The following is a 27,998-nucleotide window of genomic DNA, read 5'->3' as shown; positions in this document are numbered from 1 at the left end:
TGACAATGGCAGAGCAGCAACAACAGTATGCCTTCAACAATGACCCAAGACTACAATCCGGATTGACAACTGGGGTGAATGGTGGTGGTGGACGACCATTGCATATCATGATACCAAGGCCTCCATCATCACAAGAAGTATGTTGTATATAGGAGAGGAGATATGGATGTAAAAGGAAATGTTGGGTGTGGGTATGGTGATGAGGGATCACATGAGCCACCATATTGTTAACGCATGTTTCTCGTCTCGACATGATTAGCCGAACGGATACGGAATGACAGCACCTGGATATGTACAACAAGGCTATCCTGCTAATCCAGTGTATGGCGGAGGATATCCCGGTAGTAGTAATCGACCACCGCTGCCGCCACGGCAACCACTACCAGCATCAGAAGGAGGATGGAAAATGTCACAGAGACGACCACCGATGCATATGCCAATGCCTGCACCACAACAACATCCATCACGACCACTCAATCAAATGTATCCATCACAACCACAGCAACCACAACAATATCCACCTATGCCATCACCATCTCATTCAATGCCATATCCTCCACCGCAAAGACCTGATATTGCACCTTATCCATTACATCCACCCATTTCACCACGCTTTCCTCAAACAATGGATCATCAACGACCACCACCATCACCATTAGATCCTGTACCTCCATTTCATTCATATCCACCACCAGCTACTCCTACGCACACACATCACCATCATCATCACCACCATTCATCATCATCACCAAATTCAATGTATCCTCCTCCTCCTTCTACAACTACTTCTGCAGACCACATGTCACCACATGGTCATTCTCAGCCTGATGCCGAATTGGTATCATCACCAATCTATCCACCACCATCATCAACAACAACGATGAATACACAGACCATAGTGCGTCCTCCTCCACCACCACCACCTCTACCGCCAAGAATGCCAATGCCAATGCCGACACCAACACCGAGTCGTAATGGACATCGTTATCAAGCATTCCAGCCACAAGTTGCTTATCCACCACCTGGTTACTTTCGACCTCCTTCTCAAGATTTTATTAGTCGATTCCGATCATCTACTGTACAATCATTCCAATCATCAGCACCACAACCACAACCACAACCATCAGTACCACCTACTTCGACTGTAGAACAAGCTGAGGAAGAATTAGAGGAGGCATTGAAGAGCACTTTGAGACGATATGATAGTGGCAAATACACAACATCATCATCGGATACCAGTGATGAAGAAGAACAAGACGATGATGATGATACAGCAGCAACAACACCCACTCAATATAGCTCCAAAAAGCTACGAGAGAAACCTTTACCACCAACTCCTCCACCAGCAGCTGCTGCAGCTTCACGATCTACTCCTCCACCACCACCCGTACCAGCTTTGTTGTCAAGTGTATCAAGATCCTTTGCTTTGCAAATGAAGGAAGTTGTTAGTTTAAGACAGCTTTCTTTCAGCAATGAATATCCTAACGCATTCACTGGGCAGGAGGCTGTGGTAAGTAACTGCATTGGGAGAGTGTTGTGTATATCAAGAGGACAGTGGATCTCATCTTTGAGAATGTAGGATACCATGTTGGATATGTTGCAGGATCAATTCCCACATCAAGAGCACCTACGAGAACATTGTTTGGCAGTGCTTAATGCCCTTATGACATGCAAACCTTTTGGATTGATTGAACCAGTGGACGCAACCAAGAAACTACGCAAGCATATCGTATACGATTCTCCTGATGAGACCTATCGACTAAGAACGGGCATGACCATTGGTGTCTTTACGCCACTCACAAAGTGTTACGTGGATGGATGCGAACCTGGACAAGGTGGTTGTTATGCTCCAAGATGTCCAAACAAGCCTGCTGTACAGGAAACTGATTTGCTGGTAAAATTAAATGCGTGGGATTGCTTCGAGGTCCATATACGCTAACGCATGATGTGCTTAGTCACAAGAACGGCTTATTCGAAGCATCTCGATGCGATCATCCATGAGCCATGAGGAAGGGGTAAGTGGCATTGTTGTAGTATTAAAAGGATCAAATGGAGCTAAATGAGGGCAATTTACAGGCAATGACCACGGATAGTTGGGGCGCACGTATGGCACCTGATTTTTATGAAACGATTGATGCTCGTGAACGGGATCGGCAAGAAGCAATGAATGAGATTATTCATGGAGAAGAGCAATACTTGAAGGATATGGAGCTTTTACAGAATGTAAGGAGCCAATTAAAAGGCATGGACAACAATGGGCTTACTCTTTGTGTCCTATTTTTATAGTGCATTGTGACACCTTTACAGCAATCCAGCGTCATTGATCCAAGTGAATGGGAGCTATTTTCACGGGATGTATTCAACAATCACCAAGAGATTTACGCTTTGAGTATGGATTTCTTCAATGATTTATATGGTGTCTACCACGAGCATGAGAACGAGTGTCTTCCTGGCATTGGCAGCATTCTTTTGGAGCACTTTCAACGCTTTCGAGACCCGTATGCATTATATGTGCCCAATGTTCACCTTGCTGAATACATTGTTGCCGACCTTAAGCAAGCCAATACGAATTTCAAGGACTTTTTGCAGTCTCGGTTGACCGATCCACAACTTAATCGGCATTCTTTTCGCCATTTCTTGTTACGCCCTGTGATGCGTATTGCTCGATATCCTTTGCTCTTGCAAGCGTTGATCAAAAAGACCGATGAGGATGATCCAGAGTATGAGACGTTGCAAGAATGTTACAACATCATATCCGAAGTGGCTGCTTTTTGTGATCAACTTGCTGCTGGTGTGAAAACACGTGTTGAAATCCTCTTGTTGAACAGCGCACTTACATGTCGTCAAGGTGAATCCTATGATCTCAAGTTGACGGATCCGCAACGCAAGATTTATTATCGTGGTGATTTGCGACGTGAGAATTCAAAGTTGGATGTATTGGAAGTACACGAAAAGTACATCCACATGATCGTATTTGACCACATTGTGCTATTAACCAAGGCACGCAAGACAAGTGACGGCACCCAATACAAGATTTGGCGACGACCCATCCCATTGCAAATGTTGCATATCCAAGGCACCGATAATGACTTTTCGCTTCCTACCCAATACTTGACAACGCTTGGCAGCACAGCACACAACATCCATACGAGTCTACGTACATCGACAGGATTACGTAGTAGCACCATCATGAATAGCACTACCATGGTGCGTAATGCACACAGCGCATTATCCTTGGTCCTTACTCACCCAGGTCGTCACGGTGGATCTTATGCATTTGCATGTGCTGATGAAGCTGAAAAGTTACAGTGGCTGCATGCATTGAAACAAGCTCGTTCTGATATGAAACTCAAAACGGATGCGTTTAACGCTATTAGCCTTGAAAGCACGTTCTTTCGTGATTATTCGGCGTCCTCTACGATGGAAGGATCTGGCAAGGTGACATCATCTGTTCCTTTTGGTAAGTCAATGAGGCGCAGCGGTATAGTAGAAAACTCACATGGTATTATGTGTATGTAGTATCCGCTGTGGATGGTGTCAAAATGCTTGCTATTGGCACGAGCACAGGTGTCTACTTTAAGCGCTTACCTGAAGGCAGGGCACGCCCTATTCTCTCCTTGAAGAATGTGACACAATTGGATGTGATGCAGGCTCAACAAATATTACTTGTGCTTGCTGGTAAGTAAGGTTTATTATAACATGTGACAAGAGCAATGGCTTGGTGTTTCAGGTTTCTGACATGTTTTTTTTTCTTAGACAAGGTGCTTTATGCATACCCCTTGGATGAGTTGACAAGTACCAAAAATAGCAAAGCACCCGATCGGCTCAAGCAAGAAATCACCGACCCAGTGCATTTCTTCCAAACAGGTGTTTGCAATGGGATGGAATTATTGGTGGCTGCTAGACAACGAACCGTATCGACCAGCTTTGTTGCATTCAAACCGGAACGGCATGTTGATAGTGATGGAAGCCTCACGACACCCACCTCGTCGTCATCATCCCACCACCATCATCATATTCGGCTGCGGACTATCAGTCAGCGTCATTTGTTTAGACATCACGGGTCGCGTTCATCTTGGTTTTCTACTTACAAGGTAATGAATGAATGCCGCCGCATTATTTCCCAAAGATGGCACCATCATTGACCACATCACTCCTTTTAGGAATTCTCTGTGGGAGCCCATGCAATTGATATTCATTTCTTGAAATCCAAGTTTGCCATTGTGTGCGACAAGGCGTTTGAGATCATTGATCCAGAGGATCTAAGCAGCAGTCGCAGTATTCCCAATGACCACGATCCTCAATTCTACTTTTTACAACAACGCAAGGACAATTTACGACCACTTGCCATGTACAGAATACAAAGCAAGTTTTTGCTATGCTACAACAAGTTTGCTTTCTATGTCGACAACCGTCGTCAGGGGCTCATCCCTCGTGATCGGAGGTAAGTTGTACTTTTTGGATCTCTCCAATGATGATGGCTGACACCTTGTATCAGATCGGCCTTGTTATGTGAATGGGAATGTTATCCAGAAGCTGTGGTGTATCATCATCCTTATATCATTGCATTCGATCAACGTTTTGTTGAAGTGCGCCATGTTGAAACGGTAATGGCTTGATGTTATGGGTTAGGATTCTATGTTCTAAAGGCTTCTATTATTTTGTTTCTCGTAGGGAGATCTTGTTCAAATGATACCTGGAAACGACTGTCGTCTCACGTATTATGGTAGCAGTGCCGATGGAGATGGTTCGGGAATGACGATCCAGGGATGCATTGTGCATGCAAAGAACCACCATTATCAAGATGTCTTTTACCTTGAACCTCACAACGTTGAACAACAACAAGGCAACCATGACGATGACACCTAGTAACATCAACAACAACAACAATCCACACCATATACATTTCAATTGTACAGTCTAGCATATATTCATCCATTTCCTTTTAATTTTACATTGGCTATCTCTTCAACAACAACGTAATAGATATTGTAGTAGTATTATATCGTGTTCATGCATGCCCCTTTTTTCGCACTGCTCGACGACATGCACGTGCAGCTGACATTGATGTTTACAGTGTGCCTAATGGTAGTAACATGCAATGCAATAGCAATCGATGATAATGTTGGTGATGGTAGCACGTATAAAGTGGGGTAACCAAATAAGAAACAACATAGTAATTAGCATGCAGATGGGTGTACCGCTTTGGGCGGTGGTACCGAAGACAGGTACGCTGTTGTTGCATGATCGCACGAAATGCAATCTGTAACACTTTGGAAAACAATAACGGTTTACTCCTTTTTTTCCTTTCTCTCTCGCTTTTACATTCATCACTGTTTTCTCCTCTTTATTTCTTGACCTTTTCTTCTTCCTCCTCCTCTCCTTTCCTTCACTTCTCTTTTTCTGTCAAACACCACATTACGACCCAAACTCGGCAATGTCAACCACGATCTATTACGATTGGGTCCAAGTCGTCGATCCCATCTCGCATCGCACATTCTTTGCCAACCCTGTAAGACGACGACAACAACAACAATGATATGTATAGTCTTGTATATTGATGAACCCTATGTAGACTACAGGAGAATGGCTCACCGACAAACCAGATTGCGGGACAATGTAAGTTCAATAAAGAAGTATAAAGCATTGCCTAACGAATGACATTAGCAAACCTGTCGACCCTGAAGGCGGATGGTGGGAATTATGGGATGATATCAAAAAGATGCCATATTACTATCATACAACGACAAATCAAACACGATGGATTCATCCTCCAGCACCTGTCATATCCTTGGTTAAGATTCAACAAGAGGTTAGTTTGTGTCATGTATACCTTGATCCATTTCTTCTTCTTCTTTTCTCCTACTATTCTCCTCTTGATCTCCCTGGCTCTCTCCCCCTTCACTTTATACATGACCCCTTCTCTACAACCCCGCCATCAGGTTATTATATGTATGTGTATTGACATGTCATGTTGATCTCTAGTCCAACATTCAATTACATGTGGCACGACCTGCTGATGAAAGTTGCAGTCTACTTGATGATACAATCCCCAAACGCAATAGCCGATCATTGGATTTGACACCCATGCGTACAACGGTTGTCCCACCTACCAGCAAACATCAACGTTCACCATCCGATGGCACCGGCAGTATACGACATGCTCCTTCTACAAACAACAACACCACCACCACAGCAATGTGTCAACGACAAGATTCACAAAACTCATTATCGGATGTATTACCTGGAAGCAGCTCATCTGGTCTATTTGGTTTTAGATGGGCTCGTAAACAAAGTGTGGTATGTGTAGAATTGCGCGAATGCATAGTTGTTGTACTGATCTTGACGCATGATTATGCAACTACTAGTGCTCCGAAGAAATTGCTGGACCCATGCGCCGTTTATCGACATTTTCCGCTCTTAAACACACAACACCTTGGAAGAATTTGGTCACTCGATCCGTTGCAGTGAGCTCACCTGTCAACAATCCAGGTACGTAAGGATACGCCATTTATTATGATTGTGATTGTTGTTGAAGTAATAATGGCGACGATCGTTATTAGATGCAGCTGAAGTAATGCGACCTGGTGTTTCTTGTTCTTCAACCGATTCATGCATTGTGCATGGAGGATGTCTGCTGGATCAGGCTACCATCAACGACCACCATACTACTACAACAACAACAACAACCATGATGATGGGAGGAGAAACACGTAAAAAGTAAGTTGCATGCTTTTTGTATATGATCAAGATCGACATTACTGATCCTTTGCTCTATAGACCAGCACTCCCTACCAACTTGCAACAAGAAATCACCCAATTTGCTATCGATGGATTCGCCAAAAAATACTTTGCAACCCATAAGCGAGGATTGATCTTTCGACGACAAGTTCCCATGAATGAAATGTTGCAGTGGACACGCGATGGCATTAAGCAACCTTTGATGATGTTGAATCGCGATCTTCACAAGGACGCTCTAAAGTGCTTCAAGACCATTCAAACCATCATGGGTGATCGACCACGTCATCGACAATCAAGCGAGATTGACGAATACCAATACATTCTAAGTTGTGGTATCAGCAAAGGCCAAATGCGAGATGAGATCTACGTCCAACTTTGCAAACAGTTGCACAAGAATCCAACCATGTAAATGATTAAGGAGGAAGAGAGAGAAAGTTAGGAGGGTACACACGTACATATGACTGACACAATCCATTTATAGCAAGAGCATTCAAAAAGGCTGGGAAATTTTATGCGTGGTGAGCATGACTTTTCCTCCATCCAAGAATTTGGAATCCTATCTCAACAACTTTGTCGACCAGCACAAGAAAATGACATGTGCCAACAAGGTGGATATCATGAGCGAGCATGTGTCAAGAAAATTGGAACGTATATGCGCACGAGGAGCCAAGGGAAAGGTCTTGACGGCAGCTGAAATTGATCGAGCCAAGGTAAGAAAGGACCTCCTAAAAACATCCTTCTCCCCTATGTCTGATCCATCTTTTATAATGTAGGAGGCACCCTTTAAACCTTCCGTCTTTGGTGAAAGTCTCGATTTGATCATGTCATTACCGATCCATTGCGACAATGGGCTCAAGTTACCCAAGATCGTACCTTTTTTGGCAGATGCTGTGCTACAACTCAACGGCAAGCATTCGGAAGGCATTTTTCGTGTCCCTGGAGATGCAGAAGAAGTGACCGACTTGGTATGTAAGAAAGAGAGATGTATCATGACAAGGTCGGCTGACACGGATTGAAACTTTAAAATATAGCGCATTCGCATTGAGAATGGCAACTACGACGCATGCGGTATCACGGATCCCAATGTTCCCGCATCACTACTCAAATATTGGTTACGTGACCTTGAAAAGCCATTGATTACTGCAGAGTACTATGACAAATGTATCCAATGTGCCGAGAATCCTGAGGAAGCGATTGCTATCGTGAATGCATTACCTGAAGTGAACCGACGTATTGTCATGTACATGATTGCTTTTGTACAGGTTAGTTTTTTCAATGACGAGATCCGGTGATGATGACATGCTGCTGCTGCTGTGCTGCTGCTGCATTCATATGAACAAGTGACTCATTATGTGATATGTATCTTTTATAGGACTTTAATCAAGAAGATGTGACCCAGCATACACGAATGAATGTGCATAATCTTGCCATGGTGTATGCACCCAACTTTCTCCGATGTCCTTCAGACTCGCTTACCACCGTGTTTGAGAATTCAAAGTATGAACAAGCCTTTGTCAGGACCTTGATCACAAACCTCGAGACCGATAAACACGCTTGTGCTTATGCCGATATTTGCCCCACTGGTATCATCATGAAGAAGCAGCATTAATATCCTATAAGAATACCCCACCACCACCTCATATCAACATCATGCAACAATCATCATTAGCAGCTTTACCCATTACCGTTTATATTTCATGTATTTGCTCCCCCCATCGTTTCATCCACCATCACCATCACCATTCGTTTTTTCTCTCTCTAATGTAATACGCAGCAAACAAGCAAGCATATCATTTTCTTTGCAACCCATGTGTGTGCGTGTGTGTGTAAAATCTAGTGTTGTGCGAGGAACTCGATCTTCCAAAAATGGATAACTCACGCGCACAGGCTTTGTTTCTTTGCTCTCGTGGTGGTCGTTTTTCTCTCTTTCTTTTTCTCTCTCTCTTCTTTCTTTTTGTTGTTGTGCCACACCATTCACTTTTTCTTTTCGTGTGCTCGGCCACGTTGAACATGGATCATGCCGAATATTGGACACCCAACAATCCACACTCTCCCACACACAGGTCGCCCGAGTTACCACAGCGGACATTAACTGGCATCGTCATGGAGCAATACAACAGCAACAACGCATCAAGTGGCGAGGTGGCTCCCACTCCTACTACCACCACTACTACTAATCATCATCATCATTATTACGTGCAACAAGAAAGACAACAACAACAACAACGTCAATATCGTCACTCTTTTGTGGATGAACAAGAACCACATCCTGCTGTACGTTTCCAGGAACAAAGTCCCACCACACCAGGACCCACAAGTGCTGGCGAGCAACCACCTGCTTATGATACAACAGCTTGTTATGAATCCACCACCACCACCTCTTCACTTTCCACACCTCTTTCGTCTTCGGGTCGACCCACTCGTTATGCTGGTGATCATTTGGATGAGCTCGATTTCACACGCCATGGCTACTATCGCCATGACGACGACGATCAAGTAGAACGACTTCGAAGCACGCTTTCAAGTCTCAACACCAACAGCGCTTGGGGCAGTGTATGGGATGGTACATACATATACATTCAAGCAGAGAGTGATATCATTTCTTACATAAGCTATCTATCTATCTAGACTATCAACCCGAGTACAAGATGTTGCAAGAGACGTATTACACGAAAAAGAAAGACATCTTTGCCAACATGGAGCATACTATTCAAGATTTGAGAGAGCTGGAAGCCAAGTTTGATAGGACAAAAGAAAACTTCCAAGGTCACCTGGCAACGGATTATAGCGAGTTGTGCCGTGGCCTTATGAACAAACGCAACCGGCTCGATAGGGAAAAGGCTTCATTTGAGGCATCCACTGATCACAAGGCTCATGGTAAGTGAGTGACACACACACACAAAACTCGCACACGGTCCACCCACCAACCCAGTTGTATCATCTTTTATCTATAGGAACAACCACTTTTCAGCAAACCGATAAGATCAAGCTCAACATTGGTGGAGAGGTTTATCAGGTAATCTTTCAAACTTGGGGAAAAATGAACCTTGTGTATGATATTCACATGCTTTGCCATAGACATCTTTGAGCACCTTGAAGAAGGATGAAAACAGCTTATTGGCAACCATGTTTTCAGGACGTCATCGTTTGGTAGCCGAGGAGGATGGATCCTACTTTATTGACCGTGATCCCCATTGCTTCCGGATGGTGCTCAACTATTTACGAGATTCAAGGGTATGTTACTACAAGCAGGTGCCTCTTTCCTCTTTCAGTCGTAAATGACTTTTTATCTATGATAGATTCCACCCGCAGTGCTGCAAGATGATGCCTTGTGCCAAGAGCTCTTGCAAGAGGTATATCAATGATTCGGCAAAAAGACGTACACGTACCTGACATTTTATTTACATAGGCCAAATACTATCGTATTGAAGGTCTTGTTCGGCTTCTCGAACATCACGAGACCACATAACACCTATCACGTAAAAAAAAAAGTTTACATCAAGCAACACCTTATACCATTTCTTTCTCTCTCTCTCTCAAGTCTCTCTTATTTTATCCCCCCCCCTAACAACATCATATCACCAACTTTATATATAAAAGAAACGAGATACCATCTTTCATCTTTCATTTTTCAGCCATAAGCACACCCAGAGCATGTTCCTGGTGGTAGTGGTGGGAACGACAAAGAGTGTAGTGTGACACATTGTGTGAATGAATGTGATAGTCATTCATATAAACAAACAACGAACCGTGCGCACACATAGAATAATCGAATACATAGTTTCAAGGAGGTTGTTCTTGTTGATGCGATTGAGACCTTGCGTGATGCTGCTGCTGCATGCAGCCATGTGCAGCATCGTACATGTACTGCAACAAATGATAGCAGTAGTAGGTAGCAGCTACAGTGATGGTGGAGCAGCCTACTTACATGTATCCAATGACAGATCGGTTGTACAAATGAACATTGACAATGTTGTTGTTCTTGGTGTAAGATTTTCATTATGCACATTTTTATGTACAATGAAGAGGCCATTGTTGTACTAGGGTTTACCATCATCATTACCATAACTTGGCTATGGATGGATGTATGCAGGGACATTGCTCATTGGTTTTACCCAAAGAGAAAGGGAGACCGAACTGACAGCAGTGCTCGTCTCTGGTTTGTGTAGAATTGCGGCGTTCCAAAAGTGGAAACTGCATTTTGCTTTGGCTGGATCCATGGAATTAACAGATCGGAGCATTGATAAGAAGATACATGTGGGGGGCCCATAAGGAGAAGAGAATACCGCCTTGGTGCAGGCACCTAATAATTTCATCGTGCACGTGGTGCTTCAACGTAATCCATTGAATCAATGAGAGACGTCTTTGTTATCCATCATCACAACAACAACAACAACAATGCATCATGATCATAATGGCGATGATGATGTCAAGTCAAATGCCGAGGGAAAAGTGATGCAGCCCATGTGTGCTATATTTTCCTCTTGCGATATTAGGTTAAGCGTCGATGGTATCAATTATGGGATACGTGGTTGTGTGGAGGTGTGTGTGGTGCGTGTGTTGTGTGCGACCAGGGCAAAAAATAGCATCCCGCGGAAATCAAGGAGGCCAAACCGCGGAACCTGTCAATCGGATTGGACACACCAATATATAAAGCAACAACGCATTCAACATCCTCCATTTTGTTATATCTCTTTTTATTCATTCATAAACATACAATACACATCATGGTTGCTGAAATCGCTCTCTTTGACGAATCTCTTATCTCTCCCCAAGTCCAAGCCGCTTTACCCGAAGGCTACACCTTGCGTCCTTTGCGCGCTAATGATTACGAACGCGGTTTCTTGAAGGTCTTGGAAGTCTTGACTGAAGTTGGTAACCAAACCAAGGAAGAATGGATGGGTAAGTTGCTGCTTTATTATAAATGAAGGATGGATGACTCATATAAACGATTGTCTTTTTCATTAGAACGCTTCAACTATCTCAAGCAACACAACCATGAATGTAAGTTGTCCTATTGATGATCCATGCAAGTCCGACTCTTACACTCTTTTGCTTCTTCTTTTCCAGATTTCACCATTGCCATTTGTGATGACCGCATCGACAAGGTGGTTGCTGCAGGCACTATCTTTGTTGAACGCAAATTTGTTCACAACAACGGTCTCGTTGGTCATATTGAAGACATTGCAGTAGACGGTCAACAACAAGGCAAGAAGCTTGGTCTCCGCATTATCCAGGCACTCAAGTACATTGGTGCAAAGCGAAACTGCTACAAGGGTAAGTTAAAAGGAGAAGGGATGGGGGATAAAAAAGGATGATAAGCTCACATCATCATTGTAGTCATCCTTGATTGCTCTGCAAAGAACATCCCATTCTATGAAAAGTGTGGTTTTACACAAAAGGAATACGAGATGGCCTGGTATGTCACCAAATCCAACTTGTAGAGAAGAACAACAGCATCAGACATCACCCATATTACTGTACACAACACACTACATGTCCATTTTCACTCGCCCTCGCCCTCTTCATATTCCCATCAACAACATCATGATCGTCATTCCATAATACCAACCAGCTTCCCTCTTGTTTTTCCCTTTTTGCTCTTTTCGCATCATTGATTTCTTTGTCACAACAACAACAACAATACAACCAAACGCATTTATCAAACAAGCAATGTACTCGCCATGAGCTGCAAAAAGGTCCCTGAATGTGTGTGTATGTATGTGCATCAACAAGGAGACTGTCAACGCATAAAGCCCCTGCACTTTAAAAAAGTATCATAGTAATGATGGATCTGGTATCCATGGCAACAAGAGATAGGATACATGTGGTCCACAAAAAATAAAGAACATACGTCCGGTGCGTTGCCCATGACCATGAATTCTCCACGTGTGGGATAACCAGTGTCGCTATTGGGAAAAAAAAGCGAGCCATCCACCATCCATCCATTCTTTAATTCGTTGCTTACATATCCCTTTTCATTGCACATGCTCCCCTTTGCTTTAGAGAACCCCCTTCTCGTGAACATTTACTGGCTCTCCCCGTTACCCCATCCTACTACGTACTCCTCTTTTATCCTTTTTCTTTTGTCACTGTTGCGTGTGTGTGCGTGTGTGAATCATTCTTCTTCCCCTTTTTTCCTTTCACTACAATCTTTCCCGGTCTTGTCTCCTCCTCTTTTATTTGCCACCAAAAGTACATCAAAGAATAGAGACGTAAGATGGATCCTTTGTTCGAGAAGCTAGCAAGCTATATGGGTGGTCAAATCACAGGAGATCAACTCAAGTTGATTACCTGTATCCTATCAACCTATCCAAGTGCCCTCCTCTATCGTCGACTCCCACCCGATCAACCCATGATCAAGCACCTATTCTCTATTGCATTCACGGTCATATCCATGGTGGGCGTATTACGGCTCTATGAAGGCTTTCTCCACATCACCATGACATGCTTGGTTACGTACCTCTTTATGAAGTATTACGATGGTAAAAACGCCCCCTGGATCAATTTTGTGCTTGTAATGACAAGTATGGCTGCATGGTAAGTTTTTTGTAGTAGCGTAAAGAGGATACAGTGATGGCTGATCATGTGTGTGTGTGCATGTAAAACTACGTAGCCATATTGATCGTCAAATGAAGGGCGTGGAAGGTGATGGCGAGTTGGATTACTCAGGTGCATTAATGATTGTATCCATCAAACTATCCTCGTTTGGATTCAACATACGCGATGGAAGGATGGGTGCTGTCACCGATTACAACAAGCGTATGCAGATCAAGCAGTACCCAAGTTGGATCGAGTATTTTGGTTGGATCTTCTTTTTCGGTGGTTTCCTTACAGGACCAACATGCGAGTACATGGATTACATCCGTTACACGCATTACTTTTTCTTATCCAAAGATGCACACTTGTCACCATGGCCTGCCACTATGCGTGTGCTTGCAAAGAGTTTGGTCATTATCTTGTTTTTGACAATGGTGGCACCCTCCTACAGCTTTGTCCTTGCCTTGGAACCCAGCTTTGCAGCACAATCCTTTTTGAAAAGGTAAAACGAAAGCACCCTTCGGATCATTGATCCCCTTTATTTATGCACACACACACACACATGTGGTATTATAGACTTTGGTTTGTGTTCGTGGGTGCCACATCTACGCGATGCAAGTATTATTGCGTATGGTCACTTTCTGAAGGAAGCTGTATTTTGAGTGGATTTGGATACAATGGCATGGATACGAAAACAGGGCAACATCGATGGGATAGACTAAGCAACTATAATTTACGCTATTGCGAACTCGCCGACTCTTACAAATCCCTCACCAACAACTGGAATATTGGCGCTAATCATTGGCTGAAGCATTATGTCTATGTGCGTCTCGTTCCTCCCAATACCAAGCCAACCACCTTAGCAACCATCATTACCTACGTCGTTTCCAGCGTATGGCATGGTTTCCATCCTGGCTATTATTGTAAGTTTGTCGATATCCCCTTTCCAAATGGATGCATGAATTGTAATATCGGTGCCATCTTTTAGTATTGTTCATCAGCACAGGTCTTTATCAAATGCTGGGTCGTCGTATTCGTCGTTGTGTTCGACCCCTTGTTATGACACCTGATGGCAAGGATCCACTTCCAATGTTGAAACCAGTGTACGACGTATTGGGTATTATATGCACAATGGGCACTGTCGATTTCTTGGTCCCGCCTTTTGATTTGCTGTATTGGTCGCGTACGTGTCAAGTATGGCGTGCATTGAATTTCTTCCATGTATGGGTGTATGTCGTTGGATGGGCATTGGTATTGATGGCTGAACCTATCCTGCTGGCACGTCAAAAGGCACGCCAACCAAAAGTCGTTCCACAACAACACAAGCAATAAAAGTGTCTCAATATCATCATCATCATCATCATCAATATCCACACATTTTATTTGGCCTTTTTCGTCTGTGCATTCTTGCTCTTTGCCATAGCTAATCCTAGGAAGCTAAAGATCACCGTCAAACCCACAATGAGAATCACCAATGGTATACGGATAGCATATTCCCAAGGTGGAAAGTAGTTTTGTAAAGGATGGTCCTCATCGACAAATGGCTATCATCATCATCATCCACGCCCATATCAGTTCCAATTCAATCCTTATCCAAATGAAACACATACCATGACAAGAGACCACAAGGTATAATATACAAAGATAGCAATCGCTGAAAAGAACGCTACAGCGCCAACTGCCTTGTCTGTGCCTGTGCTCTACAATGAAAAAAAGTCGTGTGTCAGGATGATCCGAAACATAGCACCCATTGGGACCCAATGCACAATAAAGGGGCGATCCCATTCCCAATTCGAACAAGGCTTACCATGACTGTATGGGTAAAGGATTGACAAATGTACACACAAAGAGAGTGAAAAAGAAAGAAAGAGAGAGTGAGCGAACGTGTGGTGATAAAGTGAAAAGCGCGGCAGGTGAGGAAAAGCAATTAATGGCAGGTATGGAGCACTGAGTGCCAAATGGACTTTTTTGGTTGGATGAGAAGCTATTCAAAGCGCCCTTTTCAAAATATGCAGCACACAACACACCCGTCGTTGCTCGCTGTCAAATCATAAACCAGAAGCAATCATGCATCGTCGTTTGTGATCTTCTCCTTGTTTGCTTCAAAACACAAAAAAGCACCTGATGTTTACAACTTCCTCTTCTTGGTTATATAACAGTCGCACAGACTCATCACCCTATTCTTGTTTACGCTATTGTATAATGATGCATGATGTATTCTTTTCATTTTGGCAAAGTACAAACATGAGTGAAAAAAGATGGCTAGGTATGCGGTGGATGGGGGATGGGATGATGAAGGAGGTTGGTATATTAAAGCGATTGCTTTGTGTGGGTGCGCTTTGGTATGAATGTATATGCAAGACGAGAGAGAGAAAAAAGTTGGCTATACGGCAAAAAACGACCGAGAAAAGAGTTCTTTCACGGAGTCGTAGCCCAAATTGCAATCATGATGTCCTTCCAAAAAGTAAACTTGGCTTCCGAGCTTGATAATCGACAAGGTAATAACTCGTCTTCTTCCTCCTTGGTACATGTATCATCCTTGTCGTCATGGTGGTGTTCTTTGTTTTCTAGTTGGGATCGCGTCTTTGTCTTTTGTACGGTGGGGCAATCGATGCATCGAGTTGATAATGATTTCTCCTTGGTAATAAAGAGTCCATTGTAGGATGAAAAGACGTCGTCGGATGTATTAGTTTCATAGGTAGTGTTCCTTGTTGTTGTCTGCATAATGGAGGGAAAAAGTGGGTAAAGAAGAGAAATAAAATAATCTGCGACCCGAACACCTGGCGCTTTTATCATCACACACACGCACGCAGTAGGAGTGAGAAAAAAAGGAGTGCAAAAGATGTGGTTGGTAGAAAAACTCACCCGCATTTCCGCGCAACAAATGTCTATCCCGGTTCAGCCGCGACCCGAATTACCGCCCATTTGACTCAATTGCTGGCACTTCTTGCATGACTCAATCGGAACAAAACCCGGATCCTCGAGGCACAACGATAGCTTTGCTTATTGATCTTAGCCGTTGTCCTTTTTAAGATTCATCACAGTGATTTCAAATGTGTATTTATTAATACCATATCATTCGCAAGAGAGATAGTCCTATAATAGAAAGGGAAAAGCTTGGATCTTACACCACCGCAGTAACATGTATCTCGGCTGTGACACATTTGCTTGGCATGTAAACATCAGCTGCTGCTACATAAGCGCATTATCTATCTTGGTGGTTGGTTTCACAAAGGAGAACGAGAAGGATTACAAGTCATGTGGAAAATGTCAAGCTTTATTTTTTGCCAAGTAACATTGCACGAAAATCATCTTGAGATTTGGGCTTTGCTGATTCTTCTGAGGCTGATTCAGTAGGTTCACTTGTTGTTGATGCATCTTGATTTTGTGGTGTTGGTCGGGTAGAAGGCATAGCCAACCTGCCAGCACGTCCTATTCCACGTCCAAGGAGTCGTGTGGGACCTTGATATCCTCTTCCTCTACCACGCCCTCTACCACCTGTACGAGTTGATCGATTGGCTGTGGTTTCATCTTCATTCGTTTCAATACGACGACGCTTGGTCTGAGATGGTGATGTCGATGGAGCATTGTTATCTTCAATTGTTGTTGCTGGTGCTGTAGTAGTAGTGGTATCACCCACATGCGAGGATTCGGCTGATGCTGCTGTTGCTGTAGCGGTATCATCCACATGCGAGGATTCAGCTAATGATGATGATGATGCTGTTGTAGTAGTAACTTCCACCTCCGTATCAGCTTGAGGAGGCTCAACATCTTCTTGTGCATTCTCATCCATATCATCCGCCTTTCGTTTGACAGGTGCTCGTGATGCGTATTCAGCCGATCGTGCTTGTTTCCTGTTTTGCTTCAGCTTGAGGCGATGCTGGGCTTTCTTTTGCTATAGATCCAATTGTTAATTCATCACCCCATACATCATTGTAGTAAACCAACCTTTTCTTTGAGTGCTTTTTCCCATTCTTGTCCTTGTTTGGCTTCTTCCATTGCATAGGCAGCCTAAAACGAAGATGCATAAATCCATCCATTCGTTTGATAAAAAAGTACCTTTTGTACCACGTACCTGCCATTGTTGAGTCAACATCTTTGTTTTCTTGTTGATACGGACGAGGGCATCTTGCATTGACGTCAAGGATCCAACTTCGTGTTCCATATTTAACCATGCATGCATCAATCGTTCAGGATCATCTGGTTGCTTGGCAATGGCACGCTTGAATAAAGACTCGCACTTTTTAACATCTCCAACGGATCTAATCCAAGATGTTAGCGGGAGAAGTTGATTCCAAAGATAAGCAACTACGAACCTTTCAAACTGGATATACGCCAACCATGCTTCCACGTTTTTGCCAAACTTATTGACGACCTTTTCCCACAATCCCCTTACGTATGCGAGGTCGCCACCATGTGTAATCTACAGAATCATCATCAATTGGATGCCAATTCACGTACGTTATTATTACAAACCTCCACAAAAGTAGCGTATCGTTCTAGGCGGAAATAAGGATCGCTAGCATTGAGGTCTGTAATAAAGTATAAATAGCCTCATTAAGGGGGGTATATGCTCCTCCACTTGGACTTACCCTGAAGTTTTGCAATGCCGTCTAAAATTGTCAGGCGCAGTGCCTTCGCTGGTACCAGAGGTGTGCCGTGTTCATCAACGCCATCTATCACAAATGATTGCATTACTACCCATCAACGAATACACACCATTTTGTAAATTATACTTACGATCTTCCACGTCCAAGTCAATACGTCGCCGGAGATAATCACATTTACCGAGGTAAAGAGCAATGATATCCTCTTGGCTTGCCATCAGTGTCTTATTTTCTGTGCCAGCCTTGAAAACCTCTATGAAGTGCACGTGAGTATGTATTCTTCTTCCTTGTTAAGAAACGGGGAGTAACATACCGAGAACATGACTAGGTTCCGCATCGCGAGCTTCCTATATAAGCAAAGTACTGTCAGAAGAAAAAAAGTCATTTAGATCCATCCTTCGTATGCTTACCAAGCTCCTGGCGTGATGTGTTAGCAAGACACCTGACCATGGACAATTACGGATGGCTCTTTTGGTTACTGACTCCAACACAACAGGTATACGGGCACGATCCAGCTATATACATATCCTCTTGTTAGTATATCATGAACATTCACACGCATCGTAACGAGGACTACTCACCAAGAATACAATGTAATCATCCCAAAGAGCAACATCAGTGCAATACAAAGCGACAGCGCGTTCATAGAGATTTTGGGTATAGTTCAGAAAGGACTTTTCCTTGAGCTTCATAGCCTCGATGTATTCGCAAAACATCGCCAAGCTATAACCGCTCTCAGCCTAAAACATGCACAACGTTACATGCTAGCTCATTTAACAGCACCCTCCCTACCCACTTACCAGCTTGAGCTCAAAGTAATCACATTCATTCATCATTGCCTTTGTTTTTGAATACACCTTGTTGGCCCTGACCATGTTCTTCTCGTAGTTTGCATTATCCCACTTGGTGTTGAATGTCGAATATTGGCTGAATGTGCTCTCATGATCTATAAGAAGGTGGTGTGAATACAACGGTTATTACCTAGATTGAACATCCCCCATTTACCTGTATGAAGCGTGCCCAATCGATCGAGATAATCCTGCGTCACTTGATCAAGCTGCTCTGATGTTGGACTATATACCAATGATTTAGCATCCAATCTCTTCTCGACATACCCCCTTCATCCTTCCAATACCTTTCAAGATGCTAAATAGATATGTAAATCAGTTGAGATGAAAGAAGGCACACACGCGTCCCGCTTATTACCTCCAACCATTCGACTTGGAATTGAATATATGGGTTCCAGATTTCTTGACTCTGTAAAAGGATATTAGTCTTTGCATTGATCGCATTCCTAGAATCACAACTTACTTGAGAGATATGCCACTTTGTTGCTTGTACAGCCTTTTTGAGATTGGCACGAGTCCTATTGACGCGGTCCTCGTTATTCCATTGGTTGTCAAAGAGCTCCAGAACATATTCCACAAATGATTTCCAGATGGGGATAGCTACAAGCGTGTTGTTGTGAGCGAACAATGACATCCTGAGTATATGACATTGACTTACAAAGATAATCCTCGCTGGCTTTCTCGTACAATGACAGCACTTTGCGAATGCCTTCTGTATCTGTTGCCGCAAGTTTATAATCTTTGATCCAATCCATCCACATACCTATAGAAGAAACAAGGTTAATATGGAATCAAAGTGATGGAAGATGTCACTCACTTTCTGTAAGAGGATACAACTTGTGCATGTCTTCACGTGCGCTCTCGGTGAACTCTGGCATGTTGAGATATTTCAAGCACTCCACTAGCTTGTAGTTGAGCTCATAATTGGTGCTGTCTTTTTTATGCTACAATGACGCATTGTTAGCAGGCCCATTGAGTGCGAGCGCAAGTCGTGTCGTATCTATACCTCTTCCATGAGACCAGGCAAGTCATCGAGAGCTTTCAGAATTTCTTTTGTCACGCCGTTCTCGGTATTCTCATTCTCTTGTTGCTCCTCTTCCGCTGTCGTCTCGACTGCTGTTTCATTGGTGATTTCCCAATCTCCAGGTGCGGCTGTTTCTTTTGGCGTATCAGTTTCCATAAGGACGTGCGTGTGCGTTGTGCGAAGGAGAGAGTATCCACTGCCGCAGAAAAATCCTGCTGTAGTCAAATCCCATTGAAGCTCCGTTACTGTCTCTTTTTGTTGATTTCTTGGATACGTCAAGCAACGCTGCATGAAATTGTCTATACGTCGTTTATATCTCGTACGGTCCATAGAGCCTTCTCCTTCACAATTATACATGCAATACATGACTTTAGTAAATCATCTTCTTTGATTGTATACAAGAGAATCATCATCGTGTATTGCTGTGGGTGCGTGTGTTGGTGTAAAAAGGAACAACAATGAGTGATGCTCCGTAAGGAAGGGTTGTTTATCATGAAGAAGAACCAAACGCTATAATTGGATCAAGAGCAATCATCGACGAAGGATGACAAGAGCAATCTATGTGATGATCCATTGCCATGGATACCAATACAATCAAGGCTTACCCTATTACAAAGTCGAATACTACAATGACAACGATGACGACAATGAAAGGCAGGATAACAATGAAACACTAAGAATGACTACAACAAGGGTCAATTCTTGGTCTTTGATTGTGTAATCAATCAAGGTGGTATCATAGAGGAAAGATGCGTGAAATACGATAGGTGGCAACTCTCTAATAGCAGCAACCATCTATCACTTGCGCCCATAACAAAAGAGATTTTGTTGTATCAAACTATCTTTAATGTCCTTTTTGTGTCTACTTAGATACTATGGGATGCCATAATAGGATTCTAGTTGAAGTGGATCACATCGCTGTGCGTGCATTAGAAAGGAAGCAGTAAGCTAAGTGGCTGGTCTGGGATACAAACACTGCCGGACTTGCACTATTTTTTTCAGCAGCTCTTTCAGATCTTTGACATTTCCACAATGGCCTCCGTATACAAGTCAGTCGAGAAGAAAGTCAATGGCTCCAGCAGCAGCAGCAGCAAAGATAAACGGGTCAACAAGCAACGTGTCTTGATGCTCTCCTCGCGTGGTATTGTCTATCGGTAAGCGATCCCTCTTGTAGACTTTTGTTTGATCGATCTGCTAACGGCCCAATGGGATAGTTACCGCCATTTGCTCACCGATCTCGAAGGTTTGATGCCTCATGCCAAGAAGGATTCGAAATTCGACACAAAGAACAACTTGTTTGTTTTGAACGAGCTCGCTGAACTCAACAACTGCAACAACTGCGTCTTTTTCGAGGTGCGAAAGCGACAAGACTTGTATTTATGGATGGCAAAGACTCCCAATGGTCCCTCAGTCAAGTTCCACGTTCAAAACTGTGAGTGAGAAAAGGATGAAAAGAGAGGAGTGTATGTATGTATTGATAAGCGCTATTGTTGTATAGTGCATACCATGGATGAGCTCAAGATGACTGGCAATTGCTTAAAGGGTTCTCGTCCTATTCTTTCATTCGACAAGTCATTCGAGTCAGCACCTCACTGGGCATTGCTCAAGGAACTTTTGGCTCAAGTTTTCAATGTTCCCAAGGGCTCTCGCCGATCAAAACCCTTCTTCGATCACGTGCTTTCATTCTCTATTGCAGACAACCGCATCTGGTTCCGAAACTATCAGGTAAAAAGGGAGAAAAAGGAATGGAGGATGGTCCTATGAATGATGTTGTAACGCTTTGTATCATTCAAGGTTGTGGAGAAGAACAAAGAGAATACTCCTGGATTCACAAGCAAAGACAAGGGTGACATTTCCCTCGTTGAGATTGGTCCTCGTTTCTGTTTGACGGTGATCCGTATCTTTGATGGCTCTTTTGGTGGTCCCACTGTTTACGAGAATCAAGAGTTTGTGAGCCCCAACTTTGTAAGTATCTCGATGGATTGGCATTTGAGATGAGAAGGAGGTGTTGACTTATACATGGTACTTGTATTAGATCCGTGCTGCATTGCGTAAAGATAAGATTCAAAAGTATCAGAACCGACTTCAGGCTACGGATGAACGCAAGGCCCGAATTGCGGATACCAAGATGGAAGAATCCGAATTGAGCGATCGCAAGGTCTTTCAATAGATTATCCCCACCTTTCAGCATCATACATTCAACAGCCCAAACAGATGAAACCTCCCATTTTTCTTTCAATTAGCATGTTAATACAACAATGATTCCACATTTGATGATGTAAAAGCGAGTGAGATGGATATATATGGGAGAATCTATTATCCTTGATGATGCTGCTGCTGCCAAGAAACGCGATTTGCATAAGGGTCATGCACTTTCAGGGTCAAAAATTGATTTGTTGTGAAGGGGTCTAACCGCCACAATCGATCATGGTTTATTCCTCTTATAGCTGCAAACACGCCACAGCTATTATGGCAAGGGTTAACTTAGTGCCATGGCGAGTCTACGCGAGCTTGTGGTTGTTAATTTATTAAAATCGTTACACTAACGACGATAGTCAAATGTATAACGCTATTATGTGGTGGGGTAATAGAGCGTCTGAATGATACTAATGATTCTGGATCGTGCCTTGGCATCATCAAACTTGAATATGCATTGTCCTACAAGCAATCTTTCTTAGTATAATGCTCCTAGTCAGCAATTGAGAACATTTAGGGACCATGATGTATGATGTACGTCCCCTTACTAACCACGTGGGTTTACTACATGCCTCATCAAATGGCACATTACACGTGTCATTCAATGCAATGCTATGCAAACGGTCATTGATTTATGCTTGAAACCGGAACAGCGGGAAGCCATCGGCTTGGAGCGCAAGGTAGAAAATTGATTAAAGGATACCGAGCAAACACGAAAAAAGGAACCAACAACGCAGCCTCCGGTTGTATAAATAGAATAGCCCAATATTTGACACCTAAGATGTCTGAAGAGGATGACTTCATACATGAAAAAAGGTGCATGATCAATCATTCTTACGTTGTAAGCTATCATCCCTTTGTTGTAATGCGTTGCAATAGAGGTGGGTTGCCATGGTATTCATCATGTGAGGATGAGAGCACAATGGCCGAGGCACATCCCAGCGTGTACTACCACCTTTTTGCTATTTCTATTACACAAACAGCGATCCCAATAATTAACCCCGAAAGGTACTCACATGTTGCAATGCCGCCTTGCATACACAAATACATCGACCCATACCAACGTGGTAAAGAGCATGCATGCTAATAGTAGTAACTAGAGACTAGAACCTAAAATCATGTTTCATTTCGTGTTTACACACCGTAGCATAGTCATGGGTTACTTTTTTCATCCCACGCTTGTGTATACGCAATGCCAACCGGGTGATCGCCTTGTTGAAGCATTTACCTGGTAACTTTCTGTCACCCACGTCGATCAAGTTTTAACATTCTCGGGATATGCGTATGCCAAGAAAAATTTTAAAGCGAGCAGCAGATTGCAGATCGTTTTGTGTAACAACGCAAACAGGCATGTGCCCGATCCAGGTAATTGCGACCAAACCATATTCTGCAAGTCTAATTTACTTTGGCATATAATTGTCATCCATACCTCTACTATTACAGCGCGCGCGTACACATCATAGAGATCGACTCTTTTGTGTAGTACGACATAAAGGATACTTTACATCATCATTGTAAAAGAGAAGACCATAGATGAAATAGTGAATGATACATAGAGACATACATGGAGGATGTGTATCTGCTGAATTTTTATTATGGAATACAGGAGTCGGATTTCAAGGAGGAGGAAGTGATGAGATGGAGGGAGATGTAACGATTAAGCGAAAGCAAGAACAGCAAACAAGGCACTGGCAAAGAGAGCACCATTGATGGATGCCATAGAGGAAGCAGCTGATTCACCATCACCAGCAGGAGTAGAGCTACCACCGCTAGTCTTACCACCATCCTTGATGTATTGTTCAAAGGTGGGGAAGGTGATGGAGTCTTCAACGTAGGGGTTGGTGATGTTCTTGCAGGTGGCAACATCAATGACGTGATCATAGGCACCTTTGAGTCCCTCGTAGTTTTGCATAGCCATGTCCATAGTCATGTTGTTGATTTCGTGAGAGAGGATCAAAGCACCAGATTCAGCGAAAGAACCATTCTTGCCCATCTCAATAAAGTCCTTGTAGTTTTGTTGAACGGTCTCAGTAGTAACACCAGGCATGGAGTTGGCAGCCCAATCATCAGTATCGATGTTCCAGAGGATAGCAGTAAGGTTGAGTTGAGTGGCAATCCAACGAACACGGTCATCGATATCGCCTTGAGCCTAAAAGTCAAGGAGTTAGTGTCCTTGAATATATGCTACAATGCAATTCAATCACTTACAGGTCGCCAATGTAAAGGCGTCAATCCAGTGACATACTTGATGGCCTTGGTGGAATAATAGAGCTCGGCAAGCACTTCTTGGTTGGTAAGAGTTGTCATAAGCTTGTGGGACCATGTGTGACCAGCAATATGATGACCATCCTTGACACCACGGAGAGCACCATAGGGCCAAGCGAGGACATTGGAACCAATGTAAAACATGGATGCCTTTTGCTTGTTTTGCTCGAGGAAATCATAAAATGCATTGTGGGAGCAGTTGGGACCATCATCAAAGGTCTATGGTGATGGATGTCAGAATACAAAGGATGTAAATGTGGCGCAATTTTTGCTTACCAAACCAAGAGTCTCGGGCTCATCACAATAATAGATATCAGCATTGACATCCTTGAGCTTGGGAACGGTACAACCAGAGCTACTCCACCAGCAATCAGGATCGTTTTGAGTATCGTAGCCTGTTACATTCTTGTGTTTAGTACGAATGATTTTACAAGACAACATTCTTCAATGTATGAAGCTACCTTGCATAACAAGGCCACCATCAGGGCCAATAGTGCGAGGCTGAACGTTAGGAGCCTTGGACCAGTCAATGGAGTCCCAAAGGGCCTTGAACTCGGCGCTGGTGTTCATGCCGTTGGTGGTGGCAGTATCCCAAACGGTGGGCCACTCGGCCTTGTTGTAAGTGTAATCCGATTCATAGTAGGTGCATTCTTTAGCGGGATCATGCGAGGTGGTTTGGTCAATATCAGGGATGTTGATCTTAGTAGGGTCGGTGGTGCTGGTGTAGTTGGTAGTAACAGCTTGAGCACCAACAATAGCTGCTGCTGCAATAATGGCGGTCTTGAACATAAGGAACGACAAAGGGACAATAAATGAACGAAATAGGGGAAAATGTATCGAGTAAGTGGAAAAAAAACAGCAATTGAAGTGATTTGTTGGGTTGTCGCCAGGGATGGCTTTTTATATACTAAAAAAGAACCCACAAAAAGAAGGTAAAAACGAGGTGAAGATCTCGTTAGCCCGATGTTCTTTTTTCGTATCTCGGTGTCAGTGTTCCAAGGACATGAGAGAATTAGTGTAACACGCGATGGCCTGAAAACTGAAACTTAGCAACATTACCGAGCCTTATTAGTCCGCCACTACCGCTCTGATCCCCCCAATTGACCCATTGTCCATACCCGGTTACTGTGCGTTGTCTCAGTTTTTTGTTGCTCCCTAATTTTAGATTCCCTTATTCTCGATCCTTGTCCCCCTGCTGGCTGTGTGCGTGAAATCACTCATAAACGTATTCTCACAATAGAAGCATCATCTGTCACTCTTGCGTCATTCCTTTTGATTTAAGCACTTTTTTGAAAGATTTACAATTGTAGCTAAGGTGCGTGTGTATGTGTGTTTGCAAAGGTGGAAAAGGTTCAAGTTAGATTTTTAGAGATCTTCATTCCGCAAGAGTCTAGACATTGTAGCGGGTAAAAGAAGAATCCAAAGCGAAAATAAAAAAAGTGAGAGAGACAAAGAGGGATGTATGAGTGTGTGTGCGTGTTTGGATGTATATAAAGAGAGGAAGATACACGATTTTGGAATATAAACGAGTTGAATAAGAGAGATGTGTGTGGTGGTCATGCGTTGTGTGTCATACAATGACAAATGTCGATCCACAAATGTATGTACGTTCCCAGCGCACACACAACATAGGATCCTGGGAATACATTTCATCGCTTGAGGGACGAACCAAACTTGCGTTGAAACATGACAAGGTCATGAGTGATGCGATCCATCATTTCCAATGTAGATTCAGGTGGTAATACTTGTTGGTGTTGTTGTTGTTGATGTTCCAGAGCGGGGATCGGTGTAGTAGGGCTGACGCATTTTTGATGATCATCCTCCGCCAGGGGTAGCGTCGATGCACTGCTTAAAGATGATGATGCGGAGGAGGTAGAATTTGATCTCTCCCTTCTCTTGGTTGCCATATCAATTTGTAGCTTGCTGACATAATCCAATATTTGTCGTGCTCGCTTGTTCATCTCTGTGATCGACATTTTTGGATTTGGATACTTGATTCTGGCAGGTGGTGATGATTCGCGTACTGGTAATCCATCTTGATCCCAATACGGTTGATGCAAAGAAGGCATGTCATCAGGTGTAGATAATCGTGGTGATCCCTTTTTCATACGCTTCTCTTGTTGCTGTGGTGATGGACCATTCCTACTCCTTCCATTCGATGTCTTTTTTGTTGCTGATGAAATGGTATTGTTGGAAGGTGGTGCAGGTGTCCTTGGTGAAGAAGGTGATGAAATGGTGGTAGTAGTGGTAGTGGTGGTGATGCCGTTGTTGTTGTTGTTGCCAGTGGTGATAGAGGTGGTCATTGCGTTGGTTGAATGTGCTGTTGCATGGGTGGCAACGGTTGCAGGTATAGATGGAGTGGTCGATGTTGCAGGGGAAGTTGATCCTTCATCTTCAGGTGGTTCATCCTCTGTTGTATCTTCATGTTTATCGGATGCTGATGCTGCATTATTCCTTTGAGATCGAGATGAAGGGCGTTTCCTACCACGTCGAGAGGTATCTTGCCGTTTCCTCCTTTTCACAGGGCGATGTTCTGCATCATCTCCATTAGCCGGATCTGAAAAAGAGACGAGGTGATGAGTAAAGTATGAACATGTATAAAAGAACCCAAAAGGGTGTTACTTACATTGGTGATCCTCCTTTTTGTTGTTGTTGTAGTTACCATTCGGATCATATGCTCGTTTATATCTACCATTGAATATAACTCAGCACATAATGCTACGTACTAACCTTTTCTCATATTCCCACAACCCCCATGTATGAGATTGCTCATCCCCCACCCCATTCTCAAGTATGAACTTACCGGCCATGGCTCTTGTACAAGACATGATTATCGGGTTGACAATGATCGCAGTAATAAAGATCGGGCATATCACTCTCAGTCAAACCCACGCAATCACAGTGCTGCCATACTTCACATCGATCGCATTGAACCATCAGACCCACATTATCTGCATAGGTACCTTTATGAGTGCCACGCGTTCGAGATAAGACATAGACCCAGCATGATTGATAGCTTACGTTGTTCTCCACAAAGACAACGAGTGACAGATCCACCATCCGAGCTTTCTTCTTGGTCAAGCTCCTCGTCGTCGTCGTCGTCGTCTTCAGCAGTTGAATGGGTATCGTGTTGCAACGATGGAGGTGGTTGGGTCACTGTAGTCGATCGGGAAGTTGATTTCCTTGGTGGCTGGGTGCGTACGCTACGACGAGCAGGTGCAGCTATAGCAAGCAGACACACACACACACACAATGGGTCAATGTCGCGTGCCAACTTGAAGCCATGTACACACATGCACCCCTTTCGTATACACTTACTCATGGTATATATGCTCAAATAAAACAGGTACGAGTAGTTGTGTGTGTGTATATGAGAGAGAGAATGAGAGGTGGTTTCCAAATGACAGGTGTGCTTTGTACAAAGAGCCACGCTAACGACAAGGTATGTATAGGCGGAATAAAGAAACAAAGATGGTAAATAAAGAGAAAGGTGGGAAAAAAAGTTATAAACAAAACGGTTGAACAAGCTTTCTTGGTGTTGATGAGTGAGAAGAAGGAAAAAAAAAAAGAGACAAATGCGGGACCTTGCAAAGTCGTCGTTGTATGAACTCTGCTGCCTCAGGCCAAGCTATATGCGGCGGACTTGAATGGCTAAATGATGATTGGTCCTCAATCCATGGTAAGCAAGCAGAAAGCAATCGCCATAACCTTGTTAACGTCGATGATCATTCAGGGCAAGGGTTGATCCATAGCGTCATAGCTGTAATAGTCATTCTT

General features: G+C 43.4%; 11 protein-coding genes across 11 annotated transcripts; 6 read left to right on the top strand and 5 right to left on the bottom strand.

Annotated features, from left to right (window-relative positions):
* Positions 1-5: 5 nt before the first annotated feature.
* O0I10_008257 (uncharacterized protein) lies at positions 6-4,869 on the top strand (the record flags this gene model as incomplete). Its single annotated transcript, XM_058488263.1, has 11 exons — positions 6-137; positions 260-1,510; positions 1,580-1,894; positions 1,956-2,015; positions 2,077-2,223; positions 2,287-3,460; positions 3,520-3,678; positions 3,757-4,094; positions 4,164-4,444; positions 4,499-4,607; positions 4,675-4,869. The coding sequence occupies 11 exons, from the start codon at positions 6-8 to the stop codon at positions 4,867-4,869; spliced, it is 4,161 nt and encodes a 1,386-aa protein (XP_058340948.1).
* Positions 4,870-5,437: 568 nt separating this feature from the next.
* O0I10_008256 (uncharacterized protein) lies at positions 5,438-8,350 on the top strand (the record flags this gene model as incomplete). Its single annotated transcript, XM_058488262.1, has 11 exons — positions 5,438-5,512; positions 5,576-5,619; positions 5,668-5,812; positions 5,986-6,300; positions 6,369-6,492; positions 6,564-6,720; positions 6,781-7,146; positions 7,223-7,451; positions 7,515-7,706; positions 7,773-8,003; positions 8,114-8,350. The coding sequence occupies 11 exons, from the start codon at positions 5,438-5,440 to the stop codon at positions 8,348-8,350; spliced, it is 2,115 nt and encodes a 704-aa protein (XP_058340947.1).
* Positions 8,351-8,751: 401 nt separating this feature from the next.
* O0I10_008255 (uncharacterized protein) lies at positions 8,752-10,210 on the top strand (the record flags this gene model as incomplete). The annotated part of the gene is made up of 6 exons (XM_058488261.1): positions 8,752-9,304; positions 9,370-9,618; positions 9,696-9,757; positions 9,820-9,975; positions 10,041-10,094; positions 10,151-10,210. The coding sequence occupies 6 exons, from the start codon at positions 8,752-8,754 to the stop codon at positions 10,208-10,210; spliced, it is 1,134 nt and encodes a 377-aa protein (XP_058340946.1).
* Positions 10,211-11,468: 1,258 nt separating this feature from the next.
* On the top strand, positions 11,469-12,185 carry O0I10_008254 (uncharacterized protein; the record flags this gene model as incomplete). The annotated part of the gene is made up of 4 exons (XM_058488260.1): positions 11,469-11,643; positions 11,710-11,745; positions 11,812-12,018; positions 12,082-12,185. 4 exons carry the CDS (start codon positions 11,469-11,471, stop codon positions 12,183-12,185), a joined length of 522 nt encoding a protein of 173 aa, XP_058340945.1.
* A 776-nt stretch (positions 12,186-12,961) lies between these two features.
* Positions 12,962-14,613, top strand: O0I10_008253 (uncharacterized protein; the record flags this gene model as incomplete). Its single annotated transcript, XM_058488259.1, has 4 exons — positions 12,962-13,281; positions 13,358-13,783; positions 13,858-14,204; positions 14,270-14,613. 4 exons carry the CDS (start codon positions 12,962-12,964, stop codon positions 14,611-14,613), a joined length of 1,437 nt encoding a protein of 478 aa, XP_058340944.1.
* A 47-nt stretch (positions 14,614-14,660) lies between these two features.
* O0I10_008252 (uncharacterized protein) lies at positions 14,661-15,091 on the bottom strand (the record flags this gene model as incomplete). The annotated part of the gene is made up of 3 exons (XM_058488258.1): positions 14,661-14,825; positions 14,892-14,981; positions 15,089-15,091. The coding sequence occupies 3 exons, from the start codon at positions 15,089-15,091 to the stop codon at positions 14,661-14,663; spliced, it is 258 nt and encodes an 85-aa protein (XP_058340943.1).
* A 608-nt stretch (positions 15,092-15,699) lies between these two features.
* On the bottom strand, positions 15,700-16,005 carry O0I10_008251 (uncharacterized protein; the record flags this gene model as incomplete). The annotated part of the gene is made up of 1 exon (XM_058488257.1): positions 15,700-16,005. One exon carries the CDS (start codon positions 16,003-16,005, stop codon positions 15,700-15,702), a length of 306 nt encoding a protein of 101 aa, XP_058340942.1.
* Positions 16,006-16,558: 553 nt separating this feature from the next.
* Positions 16,559-20,051, bottom strand: O0I10_008250 (uncharacterized protein; the record flags this gene model as incomplete). Its single annotated transcript, XM_058488256.1, has 18 exons — positions 16,559-17,176; positions 17,230-17,292; positions 17,357-17,543; positions 17,598-17,704; positions 17,758-17,813; positions 17,874-17,957; positions 18,022-18,141; positions 18,202-18,235; positions 18,299-18,403; positions 18,470-18,628; positions 18,689-18,834; positions 18,894-18,961; positions 19,024-19,034; positions 19,095-19,145; positions 19,200-19,336; positions 19,395-19,499; positions 19,554-19,680; positions 19,743-20,051. The coding sequence occupies 18 exons, from the start codon at positions 20,049-20,051 to the stop codon at positions 16,559-16,561; spliced, it is 2,487 nt and encodes an 828-aa protein (XP_058340941.1).
* A 741-nt stretch (positions 20,052-20,792) lies between these two features.
* O0I10_008249 (uncharacterized protein) lies at positions 20,793-21,930 on the top strand (the record flags this gene model as incomplete). The annotated part of the gene is made up of 5 exons (XM_058488255.1): positions 20,793-20,914; positions 20,975-21,192; positions 21,259-21,485; positions 21,555-21,725; positions 21,796-21,930. 5 exons carry the CDS (start codon positions 20,793-20,795, stop codon positions 21,928-21,930), a joined length of 873 nt encoding a protein of 290 aa, XP_058340940.1.
* A 1,683-nt stretch (positions 21,931-23,613) lies between these two features.
* O0I10_008248 (uncharacterized protein) lies at positions 23,614-25,010 on the bottom strand (the record flags this gene model as incomplete). The annotated part of the gene is made up of 4 exons (XM_058488254.1): positions 23,614-24,105; positions 24,165-24,440; positions 24,498-24,616; positions 24,683-25,010. 4 exons carry the CDS (start codon positions 25,008-25,010, stop codon positions 23,614-23,616), a joined length of 1,215 nt encoding a protein of 404 aa, XP_058340939.1.
* Positions 25,011-25,870: 860 nt separating this feature from the next.
* O0I10_008247 (uncharacterized protein) lies at positions 25,871-27,543 on the bottom strand (the record flags this gene model as incomplete). Its single annotated transcript, XM_058488253.1, has 5 exons — positions 25,871-26,778; positions 26,848-26,909; positions 27,025-27,172; positions 27,243-27,443; positions 27,540-27,543. 5 exons carry the CDS (start codon positions 27,541-27,543, stop codon positions 25,871-25,873), a joined length of 1,323 nt encoding a protein of 440 aa, XP_058340938.1.
* Between the last annotated feature and the right edge of the window lie 455 nt (positions 27,544-27,998).

Source organism: Lichtheimia ornata (assembly GCF_029851405.1).
Source record: "Lichtheimia ornata isolate CBS 291.66 chromosome Unknown scaffold00043, whole genome shotgun sequence".
In the NCBI taxonomy this organism is placed as follows: Eukaryota; Fungi; Mucoromycota; class Mucoromycetes; order Mucorales; family Lichtheimiaceae; genus Lichtheimia; species Lichtheimia ornata.
Note: the sequence above shows the minus strand (reverse complement) of the source record. Positions and strands in the feature narration are given on the sequence as shown.